The following is a 22010-nucleotide window of genomic DNA, read 5'->3' on the forward strand; positions in this document are numbered from 1 at the left end:
GGCAGCCGTTGCATCTCCAGGGCTGGGGTGGCCAACTTGAAAAACCCCTAGTGTCTGCTCTGGGGTTTTTTGCATCAGCTCGGTTGCCCGGCTGGGGTAGCTGATGACGCTGACAGGCGAAATGACATCCCCTTCCCATTTCTGCAGAGCCAGCTAATTAAATGGCCGAGGGTCTTCCTCATAGGATGAAGGCTTGGTTAGACACTGGTTTTTGCGTGGTTCCAGTCTGGGAATTACAGCAGAAACACTTATGTACCTGGATGTTTCCAACCATGGAGATCTATGGATAGGAAGGAAAAATTCATCCGCTTATCGGGGCCGGTTGGGTGTTTAAAGCTTTCCTTAAAGAGCCAAAGGACAAACTTTAAAAAAGTTAAAATTAAGTTGTTTTTCTTGGCCATGCACTGCATGCACCTAACATCTGGGGACGGGTGGACTAGTAAGAAAGCTGTTTTGGCCGTGACACCCCACTTAGAAAGCAGAGGGGCTCTCCGTATGCTTTTTTGGAGGGCTAGGAAAAGAGCGTGTCATTTTTCCAAGCTTTTAAAACACTGGACCGTTTTAACCAGCCTTTTGCCATAGGTTTGTAACCGCTGCCATAGTGTTGATATAAATAAATATAATTCAAAATACATTTTTTAACCATTTCAGTTGGAGCCCGCTTGTGGGCAAGGAGTTCCGTGACTGAGATGCTCGGAGGTGGTTTCCTCGAAGGGAGGGGGCCGCTGGATTGCCAAGGACCAGCTTCAGAATTCCCTGGTTCTGCCAGGGGAGGAATGACAGAAAAGTGTCTCTCTATCCATGTGTCACAGCCTTTGGTATCCATGTGCCACAGCCAAGCACTATTTCCCAGCTTTTGCACGCAGCCAGAAATGGTTCTCCAAAAGAAGTCCCACACCCCAAATCACCCCAAATCCTCTCTCCCCAAAGCCCAAAAAATGGGGGCACCCTGACCCGATTCCAGTTCAGACCCCCCCACACACAAAATGCCCTTCCCTGCCTTTTCCTACATCTCCCACAATGCCTTTTGTGTCGTTTTGAGAGGAGGCTTCCCCACGGAGTGCAGGATTCCTTTGGGCCACGTCGAATTGCCCTGCCATGCCCCTCCTGTCCCTATTACACCTCATCCCTGAGCTGTGCACATTGTGACCCCAAACCTGTTTACGCAGAAGTTGTTTTTGTGATTAACTATACAAAAAGTACACAGCTCCGGGGAGAGTTGGCAAATGTAAAGTGGGACATAAATGTTAATCAGAACAAAGTTCAGATCAGCTAAAAGAGGCTGGACTTCCAGTGTAGGATATAAATCCTTTACTCTCTGCCCTTACTATAGTTCTATTGTGACTACTCCACAGGTAAGAAGGAAACAAATTATTATTTTAATTCAGAAGGAAAATGGGAAAGCATGGCCTTGTCCCATTTGGCAGTTCCCCCTGCGAAAACCCCTTTCAGCTTTTCATGGGGCGGGCAGAAATCCGACTGGTGCAGTCTCCCCGTTGCTGCATTAAAGAGGTGAGTTTGGGATTGTGATGGGGCTCACGTCTGTCTCGAAATACCGCCTCCGCCCTGCATCCAGAACCCGCCTGCCGGAGAAGCCCCTCTGTGGAAATGTTTGGGGACATTTTGTCTCGTCTGACTTTGCGTGCCAGGTGTGTGATCCGTGGCAAAGGGCCACGGATGCCAAAGTGCAAGTCGAGTGCCGGGCTGCGGAAAGGGCGCCTCGCGAGGCTCTGCCGACGGCCCCTGCCTTGTGTGCAGGCGGCGTCATGCCTGTGCCCGAAGGAAACCAGTGGCAGAAACCTATGCCCAGTTAGCCGGGAGAAAGCCCCAGGATTCCCAGCGTTCCCTGTGGCGCCTGGGGAATGCTGGGAGCTGTAGGGCTTATCTCGGTGCCTAACCGCGCAGAAGAGGGCACCCGTAATGTCACCCGTTTCAGAGTTTCCGAGGAGTGAGCCCTGCTGAACTTTTGGGGCTCCCCTCCGAGTAGACACAGCTAGGATTGCAATGCCCATTGTCCCCGTGTTGTGTTGGGCTGGAGAGAGAAACCCTTTCTTGTCCCTCATTTTCTGTTATTCTTACATTTATTTGAAGCTTTTCTATACCGTCCTGCACTAAGATCCAGGATGGTAATATAATAAAATAAAAGGACAGCATCAGATGTCAGATTTCAGCGAATAAAACTGGGGTGGGGGGATAACCGCAGGCCTGATGTGGCCCTTGGTCCTTCCCCTGGAGTCCGCTCCCCTTTTTCCTGACCCCAATCCTTGTGTGTTCCTCCATGATCTAAAAGGCTGACCACCTCCCTACAATACGCTGGTATTTGGGGTCTGCCCCTTTTGCGTTTGGCACCCCCCAACTTCTCTGCAAAGGAATCGGGCCCTTGGGCTGAGAGACATTCATTGCCTGCATTCTCCAGCCCTCTCTGTCCCGGGCACTCAAGAGTCGGTGTTTTCTGTCAATCAAACAGAAAGGGATCACAGAGTTTCTAGTCCTCATGGTAACTTGCAGGCAGTAACGCAGCAGAAGAATCTTGCTATATGACAAAGAATGGTCTGCTGTTTCCCTCCTTGCTTCATTCTCTTTTTTCTCCAGAAGCTGTAAGAACACCCAGATCGTGTCAAAATGAAGGTGTTTGTCCTGGCGATTTTGTTGGTTGCAGTCTGCTGTTTGAAAGGTACTTCAAGTGCTGGCCCCTTATTTCTGCCGCCAGACAGAACTGGGAGCCTGTGGCAAAATTTGGATCAGTTGGTCATACTGCCTCCCCAGACACCCATACTTGTGGAACTCCCTGCCACAAGATGGCACAATAATTCCTTTAAAAATGGCCTGAGGTCCAACACCTTTCTTATATTTAAAACAGCCAATGCGAGCATTGAGAAGGCCTGGAACATTTTCTTTATTGATTGTATATATTTAGGCATTTCTAGACTGTTCCATTAGTACAACGCACACAGAAGGGTCTGCAGAATTAAACTCTCTTTGCTGGGCCAGGAAAAAAAATAAGGGAAATTTCTCGGTTTGCAATGGGGTGTCACAGCAGAAAAGGCCTCGTCGGTGGGTGTCTCTCCTCCCTGTTTCAAATCATAAACTTGCCGGAGAATTTAGGGCAGGATCGTCCAAATATTGCAAATGGCTCATGTTTCCCTACCCCCTTCCAGGTGCTGTTGTGAAGCGGGATGAAGGAGAAGCCAAAACACAGGTAGAAGCACACAGCCAGCAACAGAGAGGAGGCGGGGACGATGAAACAGGAAAGCTGGTTCAGGAGATCGTGCATGAGCTGCTTGAGATATTTATGGAATATGATAACAACACCAGGATTGCAATTGAAATCAAGTAAGGGAAGCCTTTTGAATCATGGCAAGGTGACTTCCGGGCTGCTTTCGTACCTGCCGTGACCACACAAGGAAACACATCTCCAAAATGCCCAAATGGATGTGGTTTGACCCATCCGCTTTGCGGAGACCCAGGAAGGGTGCCGGGGTCAGCAGGATTGGGCCCCTGCCAAGGGGCCAGCCTGGTTGGGGGGTTCACCGCGAATCCCCGGAGCATTGTGGGTCTGTCTCCTTTCTCCCCCTCCATGGGGATGGTCCGTCTTTCTCGCGTCCACCTGATCTGCTGGTGCCCAGGAAGGGGCTGTGCAGATCAGAGAAACTTGTGCTGCACTTGGGAAGCGGCCGCTGTGGGAAAGGCAACGGCCAGGCTGGGCTTAATCGGAAAGGAATCGAGAACAGGCCTGCCAAATGCAAATCTCTGGTGCGTCGACACTTGGAATCTTGTGCCCGGTTCAAAGCGCCTTCCCCAAAAAGGGACCATGTGGCACTGAAGCCAAAGCGCCTTATTCCTCACCCCAAAGGGGAAATCGCCCGTGTTTATTACTGGGTTTGCTATAACGTGGGGCTCTCCTGGGGCTGGAAAAGGCAGGCTCAGAGGTGTCGTTTCCTGCGTTGGGGGCCTGACGCCTCCCCGCTGCCGCATCCCCAGGGGCTGGGGCAGGACTGGCCCTTTGCCGCGCTTCCATGGCAGCCATTTTGTGGTGGTGCCCAAGACGGCCTTTCCAAAGGCCAGCTTCCCCATGGGCTAACAAAACTGGGCAGGACTTTTCCAGTGGCCCTTTCCCCACTATATGGAGGAAGGGATGGGAGGAGACGCAGGAAACGCACGGTGTGTTACTGAGGGCCTAGGAGAAATTCATTACCCCACCTTGGTAACCCTTTTGCCCCCAACTCATCAACGGCAGTTCCTCGACAGCGACTCTAACCACGCCTCAGAATTCCAGCACCCAGCATCCCCCAGATGGTTTGGACTACAAACCCTATCACCCCAGCCAGCTTGGCTCAGAATGATGGAGGGTGTAGCCCAAGACGCCTGGACTGGGATCATACTGGGGACTGGCTATTTTTCCAAATGCAGAATGGGATGTTATTGATTTACTTAATTTTAAAGACACCTCTCCACATTCCCTGGCAATATTCTTTTAAGTAAGTCTCGGTTTCTGGGCTTAAACAAGCAGGCAGGTGACAAGAGCTTTCATCTCCTGCCCGTGGTGGACTGCGGGTGGAAACTGGTCACAGAGCTAGGAGGGACATTGGGTTTGATCCCTCTGGACTTTGTTATGTTGAGAGTTGGGACCCAAGCCTCTCTGTTCAGACGCAGTCTACCTTAGAGTAGCCACCACTGTGAAAAGAATGTTTGCTTGGGGTCTGCTGAACGGCTTCTTTTTCTGTTCTGACGAGCAAACGGTCTGTGTCTTTTTTCATGGCAGGAAACAGGTTGAAGAGTTGGAACAGGGGGTGAAAGACCTTGCTAAAACAGCGAAGGATACGCTTTCCAAAAGTTTTTCTTTCCTAGCGTATGTTGTCAGCGCCGTGCAGGACAGGGCTGCGCCCCAGGCATCTGAGGTGCCTCCGCAGGAAACAAACTGAAGGAAAGTGTCAGTCCCTTCTTGTTCCACGCACCTCCTGATGCTCTTTCCAGTTTCAATAAAGGCAAAGCCGGGCCATGCATCCGCCTCTCTCGGTGTGGTTTGATTTGGGGAGAAGCAAAGATGAGATTCCCCCATCTGCCCCCATCCCATTTCCTGGCTGCCCGCCCTGGGACAACGTCCAAGTTCCTGTGTGATTTCCTCCATTCTCGAAGGCGGAAACAACTCTCCAAAGCCTGAGTTCCAAGCCTTGTGCCGGAAGAGGCTGGTGTTTTGGGGCCGGCCCTCGCTGCCTTCAGCACTTGCCCCCCTCTCCGTCCTCCACTGAGGCACATCCCCTGGGGAGCATCTCTGGAGTCGGATGCAGCCCTTGGGGTGGAAACACCCCTTGTGCCGTCTCCCGACCGCAAAAGCAAGCAGCTTGGCCCGTCCGCCTCGTCTCCACCTCTGAGGCCTCTCCCAGCCCTTTCCAACTTACCCACTAGGGTACCTCAAGGTGGGTGCACTGCAGGCTTGAGAGGGCCTTGGGCAAGACACGCTCCCTGGACCCCCGTGTGGGAATCCACCCTCTCCCCACCGCGGTCACCACAACCGTGTCGTGGTGGCCACCGGCTTCCTGCCAGGCCGTGCCCTTCGCTTGGCCTCCCCCTGGGCCACCCACAGGTTACAACAGAGAAGGTGCTATTCCAGGGTCTTCTTTGCAGTGGCCCCTGCCAGAGAGGGGACCCCCAGCAAGGACCCGATCATGTCGACCCTTGGTGCCGGCCCGATATGGGGAGAAGCAAAGCAGACAGAACAAAGCTTCGTAGATTCGGCCGTGGCAAAGACACCAACGAAAGCAGGGAACGGAGGTCCAATTCTGGCGTGTTTTCCACAACGGGTTTCCTCCGCACCATCCCAAAACAAAGCACCCCATGTTCCATTTCCACAAATTCATTACTCCATCATGCTGCAAGTTAGTTTACAGTGAATAAATGCATGCCCAGGGTTCAGAGAGCTTATTTTGGAGGCTGGAGTTGGCAGCATTATAAATCGGGGGTCTCCTCTGATGGCCAGGTGGGTTAAGTCGATTACATAACACGCAACTTCCATTTTCTTCCCCTCCCACCCCAAAAGAGTAATTCTTATTTTACTACTGCTTCTCTTTTCCTAACATGTTAAAGCAAAATAGAAAGCCCAGGATGGGTTGCTACTTCGGTCCCCGGAGTATTTGGAATTTCTTTTTTAAAACTTGCTTCCGCTGTTTTAGTCTATTGTGTGATTCTGGGGAGACAACAGAGTGTTTTGACGATTGGGCAGGAGAGAACTGAAATTAATCATCATGAAATGGAGTTTGCTTCTGCAGCCCAGATGCTCAGTACATCATCCTGGGGCAAGCTCTGTTTGTCAGAGAAGATACGAAATGCTTCTAAAGGCAAAATACAAGGGCCTCTATCCATGTGCTACCCGTTTAGGAAACGTTTTCAGAAATGAGGAGAAAGAATGTTATTTGCCTAACGCAACAAAGCACGCAATATCACACGGGCAGAAAAAGCCCAAGGAGAGGACTGGGTGACGGACTGCGGGCTGTGAATCGCGGTTTGTCACTGTGGCTGGGTTCAGACGACAGCCGCAGTCCGGCAACCCGCGCTCAGCCCGGGTTCCCGCGTGGTCTGGCCCCAGTCAGAGTTCCAGCGGTGTCCAAGGCCAGCTGGGTGCTCTGCGTTATCAGTTCTTGGAAGAGAAGTTTGACCCTTTTGCCGGAGCTGTTTACTTAGGAATTGTCTCCATTAACGATTATACAATCTGGAGGGCGAATGCGATGCGGAAAGTGACGGATGCGGAGCCCAAAGCGCCAATCAAAGGACCAGGCACTGAAGAGGGTATAAAAGAGCCTTCGGCTCCGCCTGGGACACATTTCATCACCCAGTCCGGCTCCATCGAACGGATTCCTCAGGTAAGGAGCGACCTTTCTTTCTGAAGGCAACAGTTTGCCTCTCTTTTAGCTGGACAGAAATGCTCTTGCAGCAGAAATGCAACTGGTATAGCTTCCCCCACCGCTGCGTTGCGGGGTTGAGTTTGTAGAAGCGGATTTGCATCTGTCCAGAAATGTCGCCCTCCGCTCCGGAAACCCCCGAAGTGTGGGTGGAATTGAGCCCTGTTGGGGGGGGGGGCACCCTTTCCCTTTGTCTTATTTGCCCATCCGAGAGCTGAGACTCGAGTACCTCCTGAGCTGAGACAAAGACCAGCGTGCAATGTACGTGGTGCTGCGACTGGCATACTGCACCAGTTGGATTTCGGCCCGTTGCCAAGGCTGACCAGGGAAGTGGCGAAGCCTTAGCAAAAGCCGAAGTAGGAAAGACGAAAGGAAAGTGCTGTCTTTGTTTGGAAAGAGAGCATTGATCCCTGACGATGCTGTTGCTGATTAATATTAGTATTTCTATTTTAATATACATGGAACTGACAGCAAATCGTTACTACATGGCACCCCCTGCCCCGTTCAGAATCTCCCATTCCCTTCTCAACCCTTCCGCCACCACCCCGTTTTCAGCCTCCCACCACCTCATGAAAACGATCGACACACATCTTACTTCCAGTGATAATGCTCAGCTTGGTTTAACTCCCTGTCTTAGGGATTTTCAGGAGCAAAAACATGTTTGTACATCCAAAAAGGAAGCGTTAGCACAGTTTCTAGTCCTCATGGTGAATTACAGAGGGCAGAGCTGCAGAGGGACGGACACTGTCGTGAAGGACACTGCTTTGTCCTAATCTTATCGCTGGACATTAACCTCCAACATGTTAGATTGACTAACAGGTGGGGGGGGGGGAAGCAGTCAGCAGTAAATATTTTTTTAGAAGTCCAAGGAGTAAATTGGTCCTTAAGAGACTCTCGACCCCTGGGCAATGCCAACCTCAGCGCTGCCCCCCATGGGCTGCTGGGCAAGATCAAGGTGTTCTTCTCACGGACTGGCCGGGAACACACCGGCGGGACCGTGCGGGGAGGACGGACAGGGCTGGGAACAAAATCCCTCCTGCTTTTCATCCTTTGAAACGGCCCATTGCAGACCAGTGAGTCGGCATCCGAAATTTGTGCGGAAATTCGGCAGGAAATCTTGTCCTGTCTTCTTCTTCACAAATGTTGCATCATGTTCCCCTGTGTTTGAAGAGCCATTGCGTGATCGAAGTCCAAAGGACGGGTTGCACAGCCACCCCCCCGCCCCAGAAAAAGAGAATCGGGGCGGGGGGGTGGAGGGGGAAAAAGAACACCCTGCCAATCTTCCACATCGCTCCTGCTCCGATCTGAGACCACTGTGCAGTGTCCTGAAAGACGGGAAGTCTGCTTTCTTTCCTCCTGGTTTAAGCCCCTGCTCTGTTCTGTCTTTTCTCCAGAAGCTGAACGAGCGCTCAGACCCTGCAATGATGAAGGTGCTTATCCTGGCCGTTTTGTTGGTCAGCGTTTGCTTCCTCGAAGGTACTTTGAAGGCTGTCACTAAGATGCAGGATCCTAAACACACGTACTAGGGAAATGAGTGCCGCTGAATTTAGCGGGGGAATCTCTCGAGAAGATTCTGTGCTAAGACCTGGAGCCTTGGGTAAAAGTTGACAGGTCAAGCACAGAGACTTGCAAAAACCCGTTCTGAATGGGATCTCTCTCTCTCTCTCTCTCTCTCTCTCTCTCTCTCTCTCTCTCTCTCTGTGTGTGTGTGTGTGTGTGTGTGTGTGTGTTGGGCTACTTAGCAGATCTAACTTGAGAAAGCACCTGCTACACAGTGGATAATAATTCCTTTAAAAATGGGAATAATGTGGAGCGCTACTTGTGTTTTGAGCAGCTTTCGCAGGTCCCGGGATCAGCTGGGAACCAGAGGAAAAATTGGCCATGGAGAGGTTCATTCCCCCCAGGCCTGGACAGTGACCCCGAAAGTAAACGTACGGATCAATCGGTTCCTGTTCCATAAACATGGCTAATCATTTTTGCAGAAAAATCAATGCGCCTGGCGTCACCACTCTGGCCTTTGACACTGGCAATTAACGGAGGCCAAGGTTGCTCAGCCTTCCAACCCCCTTCCCGAAATGCCCCTTATGGAGGGAATCCTGCCCATGCTAAACCCACTAACTAGAGCAGCTTTTGTTTCAGAGGAAACACAGGGGTGAGTTTTCGCAATGGACAAACTGAATTTCAACTCGGCGTGCAGCCTGCCCGCAGCTCGGTTTCACTATTCGTAATTTCCCAGGGTATGGATGGTGGATTTTGGCGGCTGGAGACAGCCAGGAACCTAGAAATCCCCCTGGATTCCCCTTGCTGTGCCCCCAGGGGGACATACAAAGCTACCCAGGAAACCGTGGCTTGTCCCTGGGTTTAGGAACCCACCATGACTTCGTGCCTCATCCGAAAAGCTGTCTTTACCGCCCCCTCAGTGCTCCCATGAGGTACAGGCAGCAGGAGGGAGGGCTGAAGAGTGGGGACCCCCACTGAGCCCCAGGAAACTCTCATCTATCATCCAAACCCAGCCCAGGATTTCCCGACCACAAAGAACCCAGGAAGAGTTTTTTTACTGGGTTGCTTAAACCCTGGGTTGTTGTCACATAGGAACCCAGAGCTGTGGGTTGTTTTGCCCAGCTAGAGAAGCCACGTGGGAGAATGGGGGAAGGAAGGAAGGAAGGAAGGAAGGAAGGAAGGAAGGAAAGAAAGAAAACCCCCTGTCCATGTCATTTGGGATACCAAGAGGAAGCAGGTGAAAGAAGCAGGAAACAAACTAGCCAGGAATTGAGGAGACAAGCCATGGTTTGTTTGATGGTCCGCCAGACAAATCCCGGGTTGGCAATGAAGCAAGGTTAAAATTCTGTCAGTAACTCAGCCTTAGAAGAGCCTTTCAGAACCCCAAAGGGACTCCCAAGGAAACCAAGATCGGTCCAGAGGTTCGACAGCAAGGTTATATCAGAAGCCTTTCTAAAACGGCCCAGTGGGAGAAAAGGAACGTTCTCCGACTGGCAAGAAAAGCGTCCCTGTTTCACAATTGTGGTGCCACAGCCAAGAAGGCCCTTCTCGCCAGTTGCCACCCACCTGACCTCAGATGTCAGGAGCACCCGGGGGGGCCCCGAACAAAATTCTTAATGCAGGGGCAGGAGGATTTCAGGAAGGTTGTCCTTCTGGTGCCAGCTTTGGATTCCTCAAATATCTGGGCACAAAACGCCATCCGCTGCCGCCGGCATAGCCAACAGGGAATGGTTTGCTCCCGGGGCTTTAATGGCAAACCACCTGGAAGACTGCAGGTGATTCCCGAAAGCAGATTAAAACGGCTCCTTTGCTGCCGGAAGGCCACAGCTTGCGAGTCTCCCGTATCTTTGCAGGGGCTGTTATGAAACAGCAGGTGGAAGAGCCAACCCCGTCTGAATCCTTGACACCGGAGAGCTTAGGGGAATCCGTACTTCAGCTTCTGAAAGAATTTTTTGCCAAGAGTAACGTCAACGAACTCACGGCCCAGGCACGGTAAGCGATGCTCTCTGCTCCCCGAGGGATGGGGCCGGGGCCCCGCCAGACACTCTGCCCCCCCAAGGGGGACATGGGTTTGCCTCGTTACAGGATGGCGTGACGGCGGGGTCTACCTCGCAGAGCTGGAGTCGGTGTCAGTGGGGGCTTCTGGAGAGTCCCGAGAGGGTTCAGGCTCTCCCCAACACCCTCCTTCTGACTGGTGTTGCTGCAGCCAGAGGGGCGAAGTGGGGGGCTTCCTCAGCACTGGGGCAGGGGGCTCTCTCGCAGGGGGCCAAGTCTGCTGGGGAGCAGCAGTGGGGGGGAAGGAAAGGCCAGCGGCACAGGCAGCCCGAGAGCAAGGAGCACGGCCAGACTGGGGAGAGGCGACATGCCTGGAGGCCAGGGTGGGACCTTCTCCTCTTCTCCTCCTCCTCCTCCCTTTATTTCCCTCCCCCCTCCTCCTTCCCCCTCCCCCTTCTTCTCCTTCCGCTTCTTTCTCTTTTGGGTTTCCCAGGATCCCCCAAGTACAGAGGCGAGAGCCTTCTGCCTGGTTACCGGCCTCTGCTGCTGGCTTGCTCTGCGGCATTAGAAACCCGGCACAGGGCTGGAGGCACTGCAGCCTGATCCCACAGGGCGTCCTTCTCTTAGGAAGGATGACTCAAGCCTCCATGCTCAGATGCAGCCCACCTTGGAATAGCAGCCATGGCAGGGAGGGCATAAGAGAAAGGTGCTTGCTTCTGGGTTTCTGGGGAGCTTCCCGTTGGCTGCCGGAGGACATGAAATGAGGGTGCAAAGAGGCCTTCTTTTCTATTTTAATTCCAGAGAACACCTGCAGAGCTTTCACGAGGGTTTGTCCTCTATGACTGAACAGGTCTCAGGACAAGCATTACAGCTATTGGAAAGATGGAACAATATGTACAAGGGCACCTCAACAGACTAGTCCTGGGCCACTTCCATGGAGACCAGAATGAGGGAAATGGTCCCTTGCATAAAACAGGAGCCTTGGTCCGAGTTTGCTGTGGTCTCAATAAAGGCAAACAGCCCTCTAAGTGCGTGTCCGGGGTTTTGTGTTGATCAGGGTACCAGCAATGCTGTGGCGAGGTGAAATCCGGAGATCTCCCAGGCACTTCTGTCATCCACGCTTAAGAGAGGGCCTTTAGGCAGGGACCGAAATGGGAACCGGGCACTGGCTGCCCCCAATTCTTCCTAATCAGCTGTTCCAACAGCTTATACCTGGGCCAAACTAAGCCCCTCAACGGAGTGTCCACGCAGGTAAATAGTGACGTCATAATGCGAGCTCCCGGTGGGTGAAGGGGGTCCAGGAACTGCCCTAAGTTTTTTACTTATTTATTTAAAGCTTTTATAGACTGTCCTATGACTAACATCTTGGGACGGTTTACAACAAGCATGGAGAAAAATAGCACGGCATCCAATAATTCACAATAAAATCGCAAGCAAAACCAATGAAACATGCACATGAATAAATAATATAAAATAATGGAAAGGTTTTTGCCTGGAGCCAAAAAGAATATAACGTTGGTGCCAGGCGAAGCTCTCTGGGGAGTGTATTCCAGAGTCGGGAGCCACCACAGAGAAGGCCCTGCTCCGGGTACTCTTCTGCCGAATCTCCTTCAAGGAGGGCTCCCGAAGAAGGGGGAGGAGGGGATATGTTTTGGGAACAGTGGTTTCCCTCCTTTATTCATGAAATGATGAGGACTGCTCAATGCAGAGTAGACGCCAATCTGTATGTACCAGCATGTAAGACTGTTGTCACACCGACCCACAATTCAGAGGCTCGGAATCAGTTTCTTGTCAGGGCAAATGCATTATTTACAATCGAATGCATGGATCCATGGGTGCCTAAGTAGGAACACCCCATGTTCATTTCCTCAGGGTTATATAGAATACACAAAAGGGGGAGTGAATACAATACACTGGAAGGTGACTGGATATTTGATATGGATTGATATGGATATCCATACTTGATATGGATAGGAAAGTGATTGGATACACGTCACAGCACCATAAAGAAAAGGTACATTTCACTCTAATTAGATGCCTTTGACAGGCCTTCTGAACGGAAGTTACCCTGAGTAAACAAACAAAAAGGTTACATGGGTGAACTTTCTGGGTTAGGAAGGCACTTTAGCAAGCCTATAAAACACAGAGGTTACACTCTGACGGTTACGCACTAAGGGAGAGGGGTCATCTGGTCTTCCCCACCTGAGGCATCTTTTGATGTGCTTATGGCAGGGCAGTGGGGTGGGATGGTGAGAACTGCTTTTCTGAGTATGCTCTCCAGGGATGTAAAAACGCACTCGCAACACAGACAGACAGGGCTTGAGAAAAGGCAAGTTGGAGACCCTAATTTTCCACGCCAGTCTTACACACACACACACACACACACACAAACCATCAAAGGGGGAAGGCATTTGTGCACACAAAGGAGAGAAAATTCCCGGGTGCCCAAGGAAACGGTTAATTCTACCTGATGCATTTTGGAAAAAAAGGATTTCCCCCTTTTCGTTGAACTCAATGAAAAAGTCAACTTTCCAATGTTCCGAGATATCTGATACACGTACACACCATCCTTGTGGTGAGTTTGGGGTTGTGGTTTTTGTTTTAATGATCACAGAATGTTGATTTGGGCCTTCCAGTGTTGTCCGGGTGGCCCTCGCTTTTCAGAGACCAAGCACGGAGGTCCTCTAAGCTCAGCTGCCCTCTTGCTCCTCCAAGATCAAAACTGGGCCTATGCGGGGGGGGGGGGGGGGGGGGGGGGGGGGGTGGAAGCATGTCGGGGACAATAAGGCTAGGAAGCTGAAGCTGGAAACGTCTGCAGATGCCAGACTGGGCCCCAGCCTTTGGCCCTAAAGCTAGGCACTCCTGTCCCTCGGTCCAGACACAGGACGCATTTAAGACTTGGAGTGTGGAGCCTTCCGTGCATCTGCCGCAAGAGATGAAAGGGTTGCCCTGCTGATACACTCGAGTCTTCAAAAGACACACATTGACACAAGTCTTCATAGAAACAGAAACAGAGCGAGTCAGAAGGGGCCTCCGGGGCCATCTAGTCTGACCCCCGGCTCCAGCCGGCTCCACTCACCACATGCCCACCATGCGCATGTCCAGCCTGTCCTTGAACACCCTCACCGGTGGGGCCTCACCCACCTCCCGTGGAAGCCCATTCCACACCCACAGGGTCCTGACTGTCAGGAAGTGCTTCCTGGCATCCAAACTGATTGTGAGCTGACCCGAGGCTTCGGCGAATGGGGCAGCATAGACGTTCCCTAAATAAATAAACAAACAAACAAACAAACAAACAAACTGAACCTTGGTTCCCTGAGCTTTGCTTCGTTGGGGCGCGTCCTGCCTTCCTCTGCAGGGGAGAAGAGGTCTCTCCCCACCTCCGTGTGACACCCCCTCACATACCTGCATGTCGCCAACAGATCCCCTCTGAGTCTCCTCTTCTCCAGGCTGAAGAGACCCAGTTCCCTCAGTCTCGCCTCATGCCCCATCCCCTGCAAACCAGTCACCAACCTTGTGGCCCTGCGCTACACTGACTTGAACCTGGCTATATCCTTCCTGTAATGAGGGGTCCAGAACTGAGCACAAGACTCCAGTTGCGGGAGCACCAGAGTCGTACAGAGTGGCAGTAACAGCTCTCTCGATCTAGAAGCCGCGCTTCTGGCTACGCAACCAAGGGTGCAACCCTTCCTGCCTCTCTTGCCAGGTGCTGCAGCCAAGCAGCCAGCAGAGGGGTCCAATGCGGACCTCCAGCTCAGTGAGGCTGAGAACGCCCCCAGCCCAAGTGTGCCCAAGTGCCACATCATCACAGCTGGGAAAGAACGGAGGCAGCTAGGAAGGACGGCATGGGCTGCCTTTGCAGGCACATGGGCACAGCTCCGACAGCATCCATTTTGTCCTGACACTGGGGTAAAATTAATGGCGAGAAGAACTCAGGTGCGAACCATGCTTAAATACACAGAGGCTTAGATCCAGGAAATACAATATTTTGCATACACTACAAATATGGCTCAGATTCATGGGGCAGGGGATAAATCTGATTTTTTTAATACAAGGGCTTCTATAAGCTTAGGATGGCAAGGAACACCTCCGGAAGGATTCTTAGCAGGGGATTCCCATTCATTTTTTCCATTTGCAGGTAGCTCTGTTCGTGTTTCGACAGAAAAAATCCTGTAACTCAGAGCATCTGCAGGATTACGCATGGCGGTGAGCCTTGAGCTGTTGGGCAAGACTGAAATGAAATAAAAACGAAACAGTAGCGCTTAAAACAAGCAAGCCAGCCCCGTCATAAAGCAAGTTACGCGAAGGCGCGCTTCCGCCACCGACCACCAGGGCGGCGCTGCATCCCTTCCATTTCTCCTCCGCCCAAGCCTAACTTCCCGCCTTCAACAATCATGGCGGCATCCGCTTCCCCCATTTCCTGTCGGCCACCCGCGCCCTTCACAATGATGGCGCCTGCATCCCACGTGGTTCCCACACGGGAAAGGCACTTCCGGGTGCCGCCTCTTTCCCCCCTCAACAAAGATGGCGGACGAGGCAACCCGCCGGGTAGTGGCGGAGCTGCCGCTCCTGAAGACCAACGCGGGCCCGCGGGACCAGGAGCTGTGGATCCAGCGGCTGAAGGAGGAATACCAGGCGCTCATTAAGGTCTGTGCCGCGTCCCCTCCGGGAAGCGGAGCCCGAGCTCCCGAGGGGTCGCTTTCCCATTGGCTTTGCCTGCCTACGGTGGCTCCGGAGGGCCAATTTGAGGCAGGCTTCTTGCTCTTCCCGGCCTTCTGTTCCTAGAATCTTGACGGGGGTTCGGCAGCCTGGTGCTTTCCAGGTGTCGCGCGGACTACAGCTCCTATTATCCCTGCCGTCTGGCCATGTTGGCTGCGGCTGATGGAATGCTTTTCCAGATGCTTTGCACCAACGCCCGTTGCTCCTGCTTGTTGTACACGCTGGCTGTGTCTGATATGCGCGCTGGTGCTCTTCCAGATGCTTTGGACTACAACTCCCATTATCGCTGAGCATTGGATATGCTGTGCGTTGTTGATCGACGTATCTGAAAGAGCGTCAGGTTGTTTCTGCCTAACTTAGACTGTGGCTGTCTGAGGAATCCCTTGTTTCTCTAGTTTACTTATTTGGTTGCATCATGGGCTTGAAGTTCACGAAAGACTGCGCTTGTGGATTCTTATTTTTATTATTTAAACCTAATGGAGAGTTCTGGAGAATTTGAAACGATTTCTGTGCACTCATGTTTGGTCTTAATTGTGCAGCGAATTGTGAAGTGAGCTTTCCTAGGCGGAAACTCCTGTCAGATGCTCCACATTGACAGAAAGCTGCATTTTCATATCTATGGGCCGGCTAGAGCAGTCTTCCTTTTGGCTAAACCTGCACAGGATTAATCCCTGTATTAGTTAATTCGGTTTGCATTCTGCAAACGGTGAGGAGGCCCTTGGCTGTGAAAACCCTCCAAATCTGCATCCAGCAGTACTGATGGTGTCAACTTTCTTATGGGTGGTTTAGGCCTGCCTTCCCCAAACCATTCTTTCTTGAAGTCTCATGGCTCCGACACTTCTCAGCCCCAGCCAGCATCTAGAGGGCACCCGGCCAGCTGCCCTAACCACGGCACCCCAGGTCAGCCGGTTACGCGCTCTGTCTAGCCACTTTTCAATCTCTCAGGGCAGCCATTCAGAATGGTGGCGATGCTGACTCCCGGGGGATCCAGCCAACATGGCCAGGCATTTTGAAAGTCCGAGGCCAGAAATCTGGAGCTTTGCATTCTGCTGACCGCAGTTTTATGGTACGATGATGTGAGAAGAGACACAGATGCTTCCTGACTAAGCACAGACGGTTGGTAGGTCACTGTGAGACCAGCTCAAGGTACCCTCCAGGGATGGAATGCTCCTCACTAGTCAGACCTCACCTGGGCTAATGTGTCCAGTTCTGGGCACCAAGATTTAAGAAAGATGCAGAAAAATTAGGAAGTGTCCAGAGAAGGGCAACAAAAAGGATCCGGGGTTCGGAGACACTGCCCTGTGAGGAGAGACTGAGAGAACCGGGCACGTTCAGCCTTGAGAAGAAAAGACTGAGGGGGGACGTGATATCCTTCTATAAGTACCTCTAAGGCTGCCACAAAGAGAAAGGTCAAGATCTCTTCTTGCTGATGCCAGACGGAATAATCAAGCTGCTGCAACCCAGATTCAGGCTGGACATCAGGAAAAGCTTCCAGTGAGAGCAATAAAACAGTTGCCTGGAGAGGTGGTGGGCTCTCCCACACTAGAGACATTCAAGGCGAAACTGGACAGCCACCTGAGTGGGATGGTGTAACGTGGTGTCCTGCACCAGCAGGGGGTTGGACTTGATGGCCTTCATGGCCCCTTCCAACTCTACTATTCTATGATTCTATGAAATCCCATTATGCTTAGTGGGGCTTATTTCTGGGTAAATATTGCCCAGACTTGAGGTTTCGTTGGAATTCACTTATCCATCCCTCTGTCTGTTTCTTTCCTTTTTTGTCAACTGGAAGTTGTTTCTTCACTTCTTTGTTGTGGGGTAATATTTACTCATTTCACATGTTCCAATCCATCCTTCTGCCCACGAGGAATCTGAAGGTAGGGTGCACAGCAGTAAAAATAGCAGATAAACTTAATCCACAGGAGAAGCAGTGTGATGCAGTGCTTGGGCGCAGAGGGAATTCAGGAGATGCAGGCTAGAATCCCCTCTCAGCCCTCAAGGTTGGGCCAGTCACTAACCTTCTGTCTAGCCTACCTCACAAGGTTGTTGTGTTGATAAAAATAGAGAGGCGGATGATAACCGGTAAGCCATTTTGGATTCCTTGCAACAGCAGCAAACACCAGAGCAAACAAAAACACAGCAATCCGATTACATTTAAAAGATAATGGCATTAGCTTTACCGTTTAATTGTTACCATTCAAACGGTTTGACATCCGGAAAGGCATTCCAAAGTCATTCCATCCCAGGGAAGACTTTGTTCTTTGATTGTGGGAATCACCTTGAAGTAGTTACTGTTGGATTTGAAATAAAAACTGTAGGGAAATATTGGCCCAGACTTTACCTTGGCAATTATGGGTCTTTCTCTTCCCCGCAGTATGTGGAGAACAACAAGAATGCTGATAACGATTGGTTCAGGCTCGAATCCAACAAGGAAGGAACCAGGTGAGGGTGGAAGCACCAGATCTGGGGGGCTTAAAGCTCACGGGGTCAACAGCTCATGGGGTGCTGGGTAACACCTATAAAGCCCTGAACGGCTTGGGACCTGGATACCTGAAGGAACACCTGCTTTAATTGTCCTTTCAGGTTAGAGCCCTTGATAGAGGTGACAGGACACCAGCTTACCTTGCAGGGTTGTTGTCAAAGAGTGCAGATAATCATGTGAATTTCTGGGAACGCTCTACAAATGTGAAGCATTATGAGGCCGATAGTTTATTTTATTTATGTATTTATCACATTTGTATGCCATCCCATTGCCAAAGGTTCTCAGTGGCTCACGATGTACAATATAAATATATTTAAAATACAGATAACAATGAATAACAATAAGAAACAAAACCATAAAATGTAGTAAAAATGAAATACGTTATAAATATGACCATATAAATAGGAGGAAGAGAAACACAATAACACAATTGTTGTTTTTGATCATGGATTGTTTGTTTTGATTTCTATAAGCTGTCCTGAGATGCTTTGCGTATAGGACGGGGTACAGATATTTTAAAGAAATAAATAAGGGTTTATTTCCCTTTCTTAAATATGCCTAACTTTTTCTTATCTCTCCTTTCGTATTTCTCTGGCCAGGTGGTTTGGGAAGTGCTGGTACATCCACAGTCTCCTAAAGTACGAGTTTGCGGTTGAGTTTGATGTGAGTCTCTGCCCCATGTTCCTCTGGGGCTTCCCGCCACCCCTTTTCATCCTCTCTTGGTTCTGCCCTGTGTGGAACCTGCCTTTGAGCAGAGCCAGAAGCAAGACAAGGTTTACCGCCTGCGCTAAGCCGAATCGAAATTCTGCGCCCTGGATAGCTCAGTTCTACCAGTTGCAGAAATTAAGCCAGTCGTACGGTATCAAGACCAATTCCAGGCTAGCTGGGGAACATGGGTGGGAGGGTTGCACTCATGGCCTCCTTGCGGGTTTCCTTGGGCAGCTGGCCCTGATCCAGGGTCTCACCCACCACGTCCGTGGTTCCCACGTTTCTTCTTTGTAGATTTTATGCTCTTGTTTCCCATCTTCCTTCTACTGCAGATTCCAGTTACATATCCATCCACGGCGCCGGAAATTGCCATTCCAGAACTCGACGGAAAAACGGCGAAAATGTACAGGTCGGCTCTTGTCCTCCTCTCAAATTTAACCTGGGGTGGACAGTCTGTTTCAGCCCCCCCTCACGTTGGAGGGGGGGTCCTGTGGGCCAGATTTGAGGGGTAGGTGGGGCCCCAAAGCAGCCGTAGCAGGAGCAGAGTCCTGGGAGAGTCAACCCAGCCTTTTAGAATGGGGGGAACTGTCCCGAAGCCAGGAAGCTACCAAGTAATCCATCAATGGAGGGGGCAGGGCCCCCTGCGGCCCCCGAGCCTGAGATCCTGCACCTCTGACTTAGTTTCCTTGTATGCTGAACTCAATTTTCCATATCTATGCTAACGTCCTCTTTTCAAGCCTGGATCTCTCGCTCTCTCACTCTTTTTCTCCTTGCAGAGGTGGTAAAATCTGTCTGACGGACCACTTCAAGCCCCTCTGGGCCAGGAATGTGCCCAAATTTGGGCTGGCTCACCTCATGGCCTTGGGGGTAAGTCATTGGCGTGCTTTGGAGCTGCCTGTGGTGGGGAAGGAGGTTGGATGCAGCCCAAGATGGCTTCTGCCACTTTCCCCTCTGTGTTTATTCTTTATTATTTTCATCCCCCACCTTTCTCCCTTGGTGGAAGTCAGGGTGGCTACTGTGCTTCCCAAGGGGTCTCCCCTCCAAGCTCAGGCCAGCCTCAGATCTGCTTAGCTTCAACAGGGTTGGATCCCCTTTGTGCCTTCACACCCCCCTCTGGGTTTAGCTTCAGGACAGCTCTGTGAGGTAGGCTAGCTAAAGAGGCCGGTCCCAAGATTGCCCAGGGAGCTTCATGGCCAAGTAAGGCCCAGTTCTCTGCCCCATCCAACGCTCCAACCACTAGGCCACTCTGGTTCTTCTTTTAGGGTTGTGTACGCATGCATCCATGACTTGCCAGCCAAAATTGCCTTGCAGTAAAATGCCCACACGAAAAGACACTCTAATCAGGTTTTGGTGGGCGTTGGGCCAGGCCCATTTTGGCCCCCGGATGTTGTTGATGGACTCCAGGTTCCTGCTTCCTTTTCTCTGGGACTGAGAGAGGCGCAAGGGCTACAGATAAGGGACCGTCTGACCAACGATGAGTCCCAACTTCCAGTTGCTGCACTGGGACTCGGAGGAGGGGGTTGGCAGCAGCGCCGGTGACTGCCTGCCGTTCTTTGTCTTCCAGCTGGGACCTTGGTTGGCCGTGGAGATCCCGGATCTGATTTCGAAGGGCCTGATCGAGCACAAGGAGAAATGAGGCAGGTGTGACTGCGTGTGGAGGCTGGGCCTCGGGCCGACCTCCTGGCTTTGCCTGCTGATGCCGGCAGCCCTAGACGTCAGCCAGGAATGTGTCTTGCATGTCTGCACCTGTGGGACTGCAGGTTTCCAACCTGTCGGGAAAAGCGGCTTTCCAATAAAAAGAAGAAACTGCCCTTCCACACATCTTTTTCCTGAGGTGGCTTCCTTGCAAAATGCTCCTTTCAAGGGGACCTGAGCAAAGGCAGTTGGCGCTTCTTTGCAATCTCCTTGCAGGTTGCTTTCAGTAGAGTGTCAAGAGTTTGGGACCCCCTGTTGTTTTAACCATTGCAAAGTATTTTATAGCGACTGTTTATTTTATTTATTAAAAGCTTTTCTCCCCCATCCCCTATGCCTTGGGACGGCTTACAATACATCCGTAGAATAAAACAAACCCCACAGAAAGAGAGTTGGTATATAAGCCTGTGGCTACAAGAGGTCAGGCTGCTGAAACAGCAAAAACAGGTGCAGGTGGGCTGGGAAACAGGCGAAATTTTCACAGAAAAATCTCTCAGAATTTCCCATTGTTACGAATCGGGCACAGTCTGGGGTTTTGCTGCTTGAGATTTCTTTTCCAGCAGGATTTGTTTTTCTCTTCCTTTTCCTGGGAAGGAGTTCTGACCCTCTTCACATCACTGCGACTTTTCTTTAATATAAGCATTGATACACATCCTCGTTTTCTAATACGTAAGTGAATTTCTTCGTGGGGCAGCAACTCGGTGGCACCGCGTTCCTTAATTTGGTTTTCTTCTGCCCACACTCCAGTCCCACGACGATTTTTCCCCTAGTGCTGATTAGTCGGCCTCAGGATTGTCGCATTGGGCCAGGGGGAACCCAAGAAGACCTGCCAAGCCAGGTTCTTTAATGCTGGAAAGTCCTTTTCAGCGAAGGCACAGGCAGACGGGTTCCTTGTCTTTCCGGAGGCATCGAACCGACTACCCTGGGGAACTCCTACGCTGAACTCTCTGGTGTGATCCAAAAGAACTCTTTGGATATTTTCCTGTGCACATGTAGACAGGATAACAAGTTTTGCAGGTCACAGAATCTAGCTGGAGGGATCCTGGGAGTCGTGGAACTTTTCTTTCTCTAAACATTTTGTCTTTGGGGGTTTTTTTGGAGCAGAACCTTCCTGTTTAGAGGCAGTGTACTGCTCCATGGCAAAGGCATCAAGGTGATCTGATCCAGCAGGAGTTTTTTTTTTTTAATTAATTCATTTCTTTCTATGGATGCAAGTACAGTTAAACCTTCTGATCGTTCTACCCCTTTTGGTTCAGTTTGGCATCATGTGCGAGCTGTTAGCAGCCAGGCATTCTGTTCGGCGTTAATTCCTTATTTCTAGCCTGCTGTTCCTGAGCAGCTAGTGGTAATGCTGTTTATCCCCGCATAATAAGGAAAAGCATCCAATAAAGTTATATTTGGAGGGGGTGGGGAAGAGATCAAATCAGTACAAACTATGAACAGTAATAAAAGCTTTAGGGACGCCTTCAAAGGCCATGAGTGAAGATTGCTCACAGGCCTCTTGGGGAAGAGGGTTCCCCAAGTAGGAGGCCACTCCCAAGAAGTCCCTGTTCTTTGTAACCCTCGGCACGGTCGATTGTATGAGAAGGCCTGAGACCAGGACTGAGGAAGATGTATAAGGGAGTGGGGCAGCACAGGAAAACCTCTTGAATTCAGTTCTGAGGAAACAATAGCGGGCCAGATTCCATGAGCAAAAAGCCTTCAGAGCGGTACTTAAGCCCATTAGTCCGATGTTCAAATTAGGTGAGATCTAACCCCCTAAATTCTGATTTCTAGCTCAGTCTCCCTCACCTGATACAGAGGTTAGGGAGGCCTGCAGCCCTCCGTATTTTGGGGGGGCTTCTGCCTTTCTTGCCTATTGGCTGTGTGTACCAGGGATGATGGGTGCTTGTGTCTGACCACAGCTGGAGGCTGAACTGCGTCAACATCCTTGAACTGTAAGGGTTCCAGCGGGGCTGCAGACCTGGCCCAGTTCTCTTCCCGGTAAGCTGATGCCAAGCGAGCGAGCACTAAGAAAG

The 22010-nt window shown here is 51.2% G+C and overlaps 2 protein-coding genes and 1 long non-coding RNA gene across 3 annotated transcripts; all 3 read left to right on the forward strand.

Annotated features, from left to right (window-relative positions):
- The first annotated feature begins 1288 nt into the window (after positions 1-1288).
- On the forward strand, positions 1289-3217 carry LOC123032684. The gene is made up of 3 exons (XR_006416517.1): positions 1289-1355; positions 2593-2674; positions 3159-3217. It is a non-coding gene; the product is annotated as an uncharacterized LOC123032684 (long non-coding RNA).
- A 3490-nt stretch (positions 3218-6707) lies between these two features.
- On the forward strand, positions 6708-10392 carry LOC123032496 (apolipoprotein A-II-like). Its single transcript, XM_044448392.1, has 3 exons — positions 6708-6857; positions 8291-8372; positions 10250-10392. The coding sequence occupies exons 1-3, from the start codon at positions 6723-6725 to the stop codon at positions 10390-10392; spliced, it is 360 nt and encodes a 119-aa protein (XP_044304327.1). The 5' UTR covers positions 6708-6722.
- A 4515-nt stretch (positions 10393-14907) lies between these two features.
- UFC1 (ubiquitin-fold modifier conjugating enzyme 1) lies at positions 14908-20119 on the forward strand. Its single transcript, XM_044448823.1, has 6 exons — positions 14908-15038; positions 17485-17552; positions 18192-18255; positions 18633-18709; positions 19077-19167; positions 19865-20119. The coding sequence occupies exons 1-6, from the start codon at positions 14916-14918 to the stop codon at positions 19934-19936; spliced, it is 495 nt and encodes a 164-aa protein (XP_044304758.1). The 5' UTR covers positions 14908-14915; the 3' UTR covers positions 19937-20119.
- Positions 20120-22010: the final 1891 nt, after the last annotated feature.

This window comes from Varanus komodoensis, unplaced genomic scaffold (assembly GCF_004798865.1).
Source record: "Varanus komodoensis strain SLA01 unplaced genomic scaffold, ASM479886v1 scaffold55, whole genome shotgun sequence".
Classification (NCBI taxonomy): domain Eukaryota; kingdom Metazoa; phylum Chordata; class Lepidosauria; order Squamata; family Varanidae; genus Varanus; species Varanus komodoensis.

What these genes read in the sequence shown, in the direction of transcription:
- LOC123032496 (XM_044448392.1), top strand. Translation starts at nt 6,723, where the DNA reads ATGCGGAAAGTGACGGATGCGGAGCCCAAAGCGCCAATCAAAGGACCA. An exon ending in CCATCGAACGGATTCCTCAG is followed by an intron (nt 6,858 to 8,290) that starts GTAAGGAGCGAC and finishes TCTTTTCTCCAG; the next exon opens with AAGCTGAACGAGCGCTCAGA. An exon ending in CAGCGTTTGCTTCCTCGAAG is followed by an intron (nt 8,373 to 10,249) that starts GTACTTTGAAGG and finishes GTATCTTTGCAG; the next exon opens with GGGCTGTTATGAAACAGCAG.
- UFC1 (XM_044448823.1), top strand. Translation starts at nt 14,916, where the DNA reads ATGGCGGACGAGGCAACCCGCCGGGTAGTGGCGGAGCTGCCGCTCCTG. An exon ending in TCCAACAAGGAAGGAACCAG is followed by an intron (nt 17,553 to 18,191) that starts GTGAGGGTGGAA and finishes TTCTCTGGCCAG; the next exon opens with GTGGTTTGGGAAGTGCTGGT. An exon ending in AGTTTGCGGTTGAGTTTGAT is followed by an intron (nt 18,256 to 18,632) that starts GTGAGTCTCTGC and finishes CTTCTACTGCAG; the next exon opens with ATTCCAGTTACATATCCATC.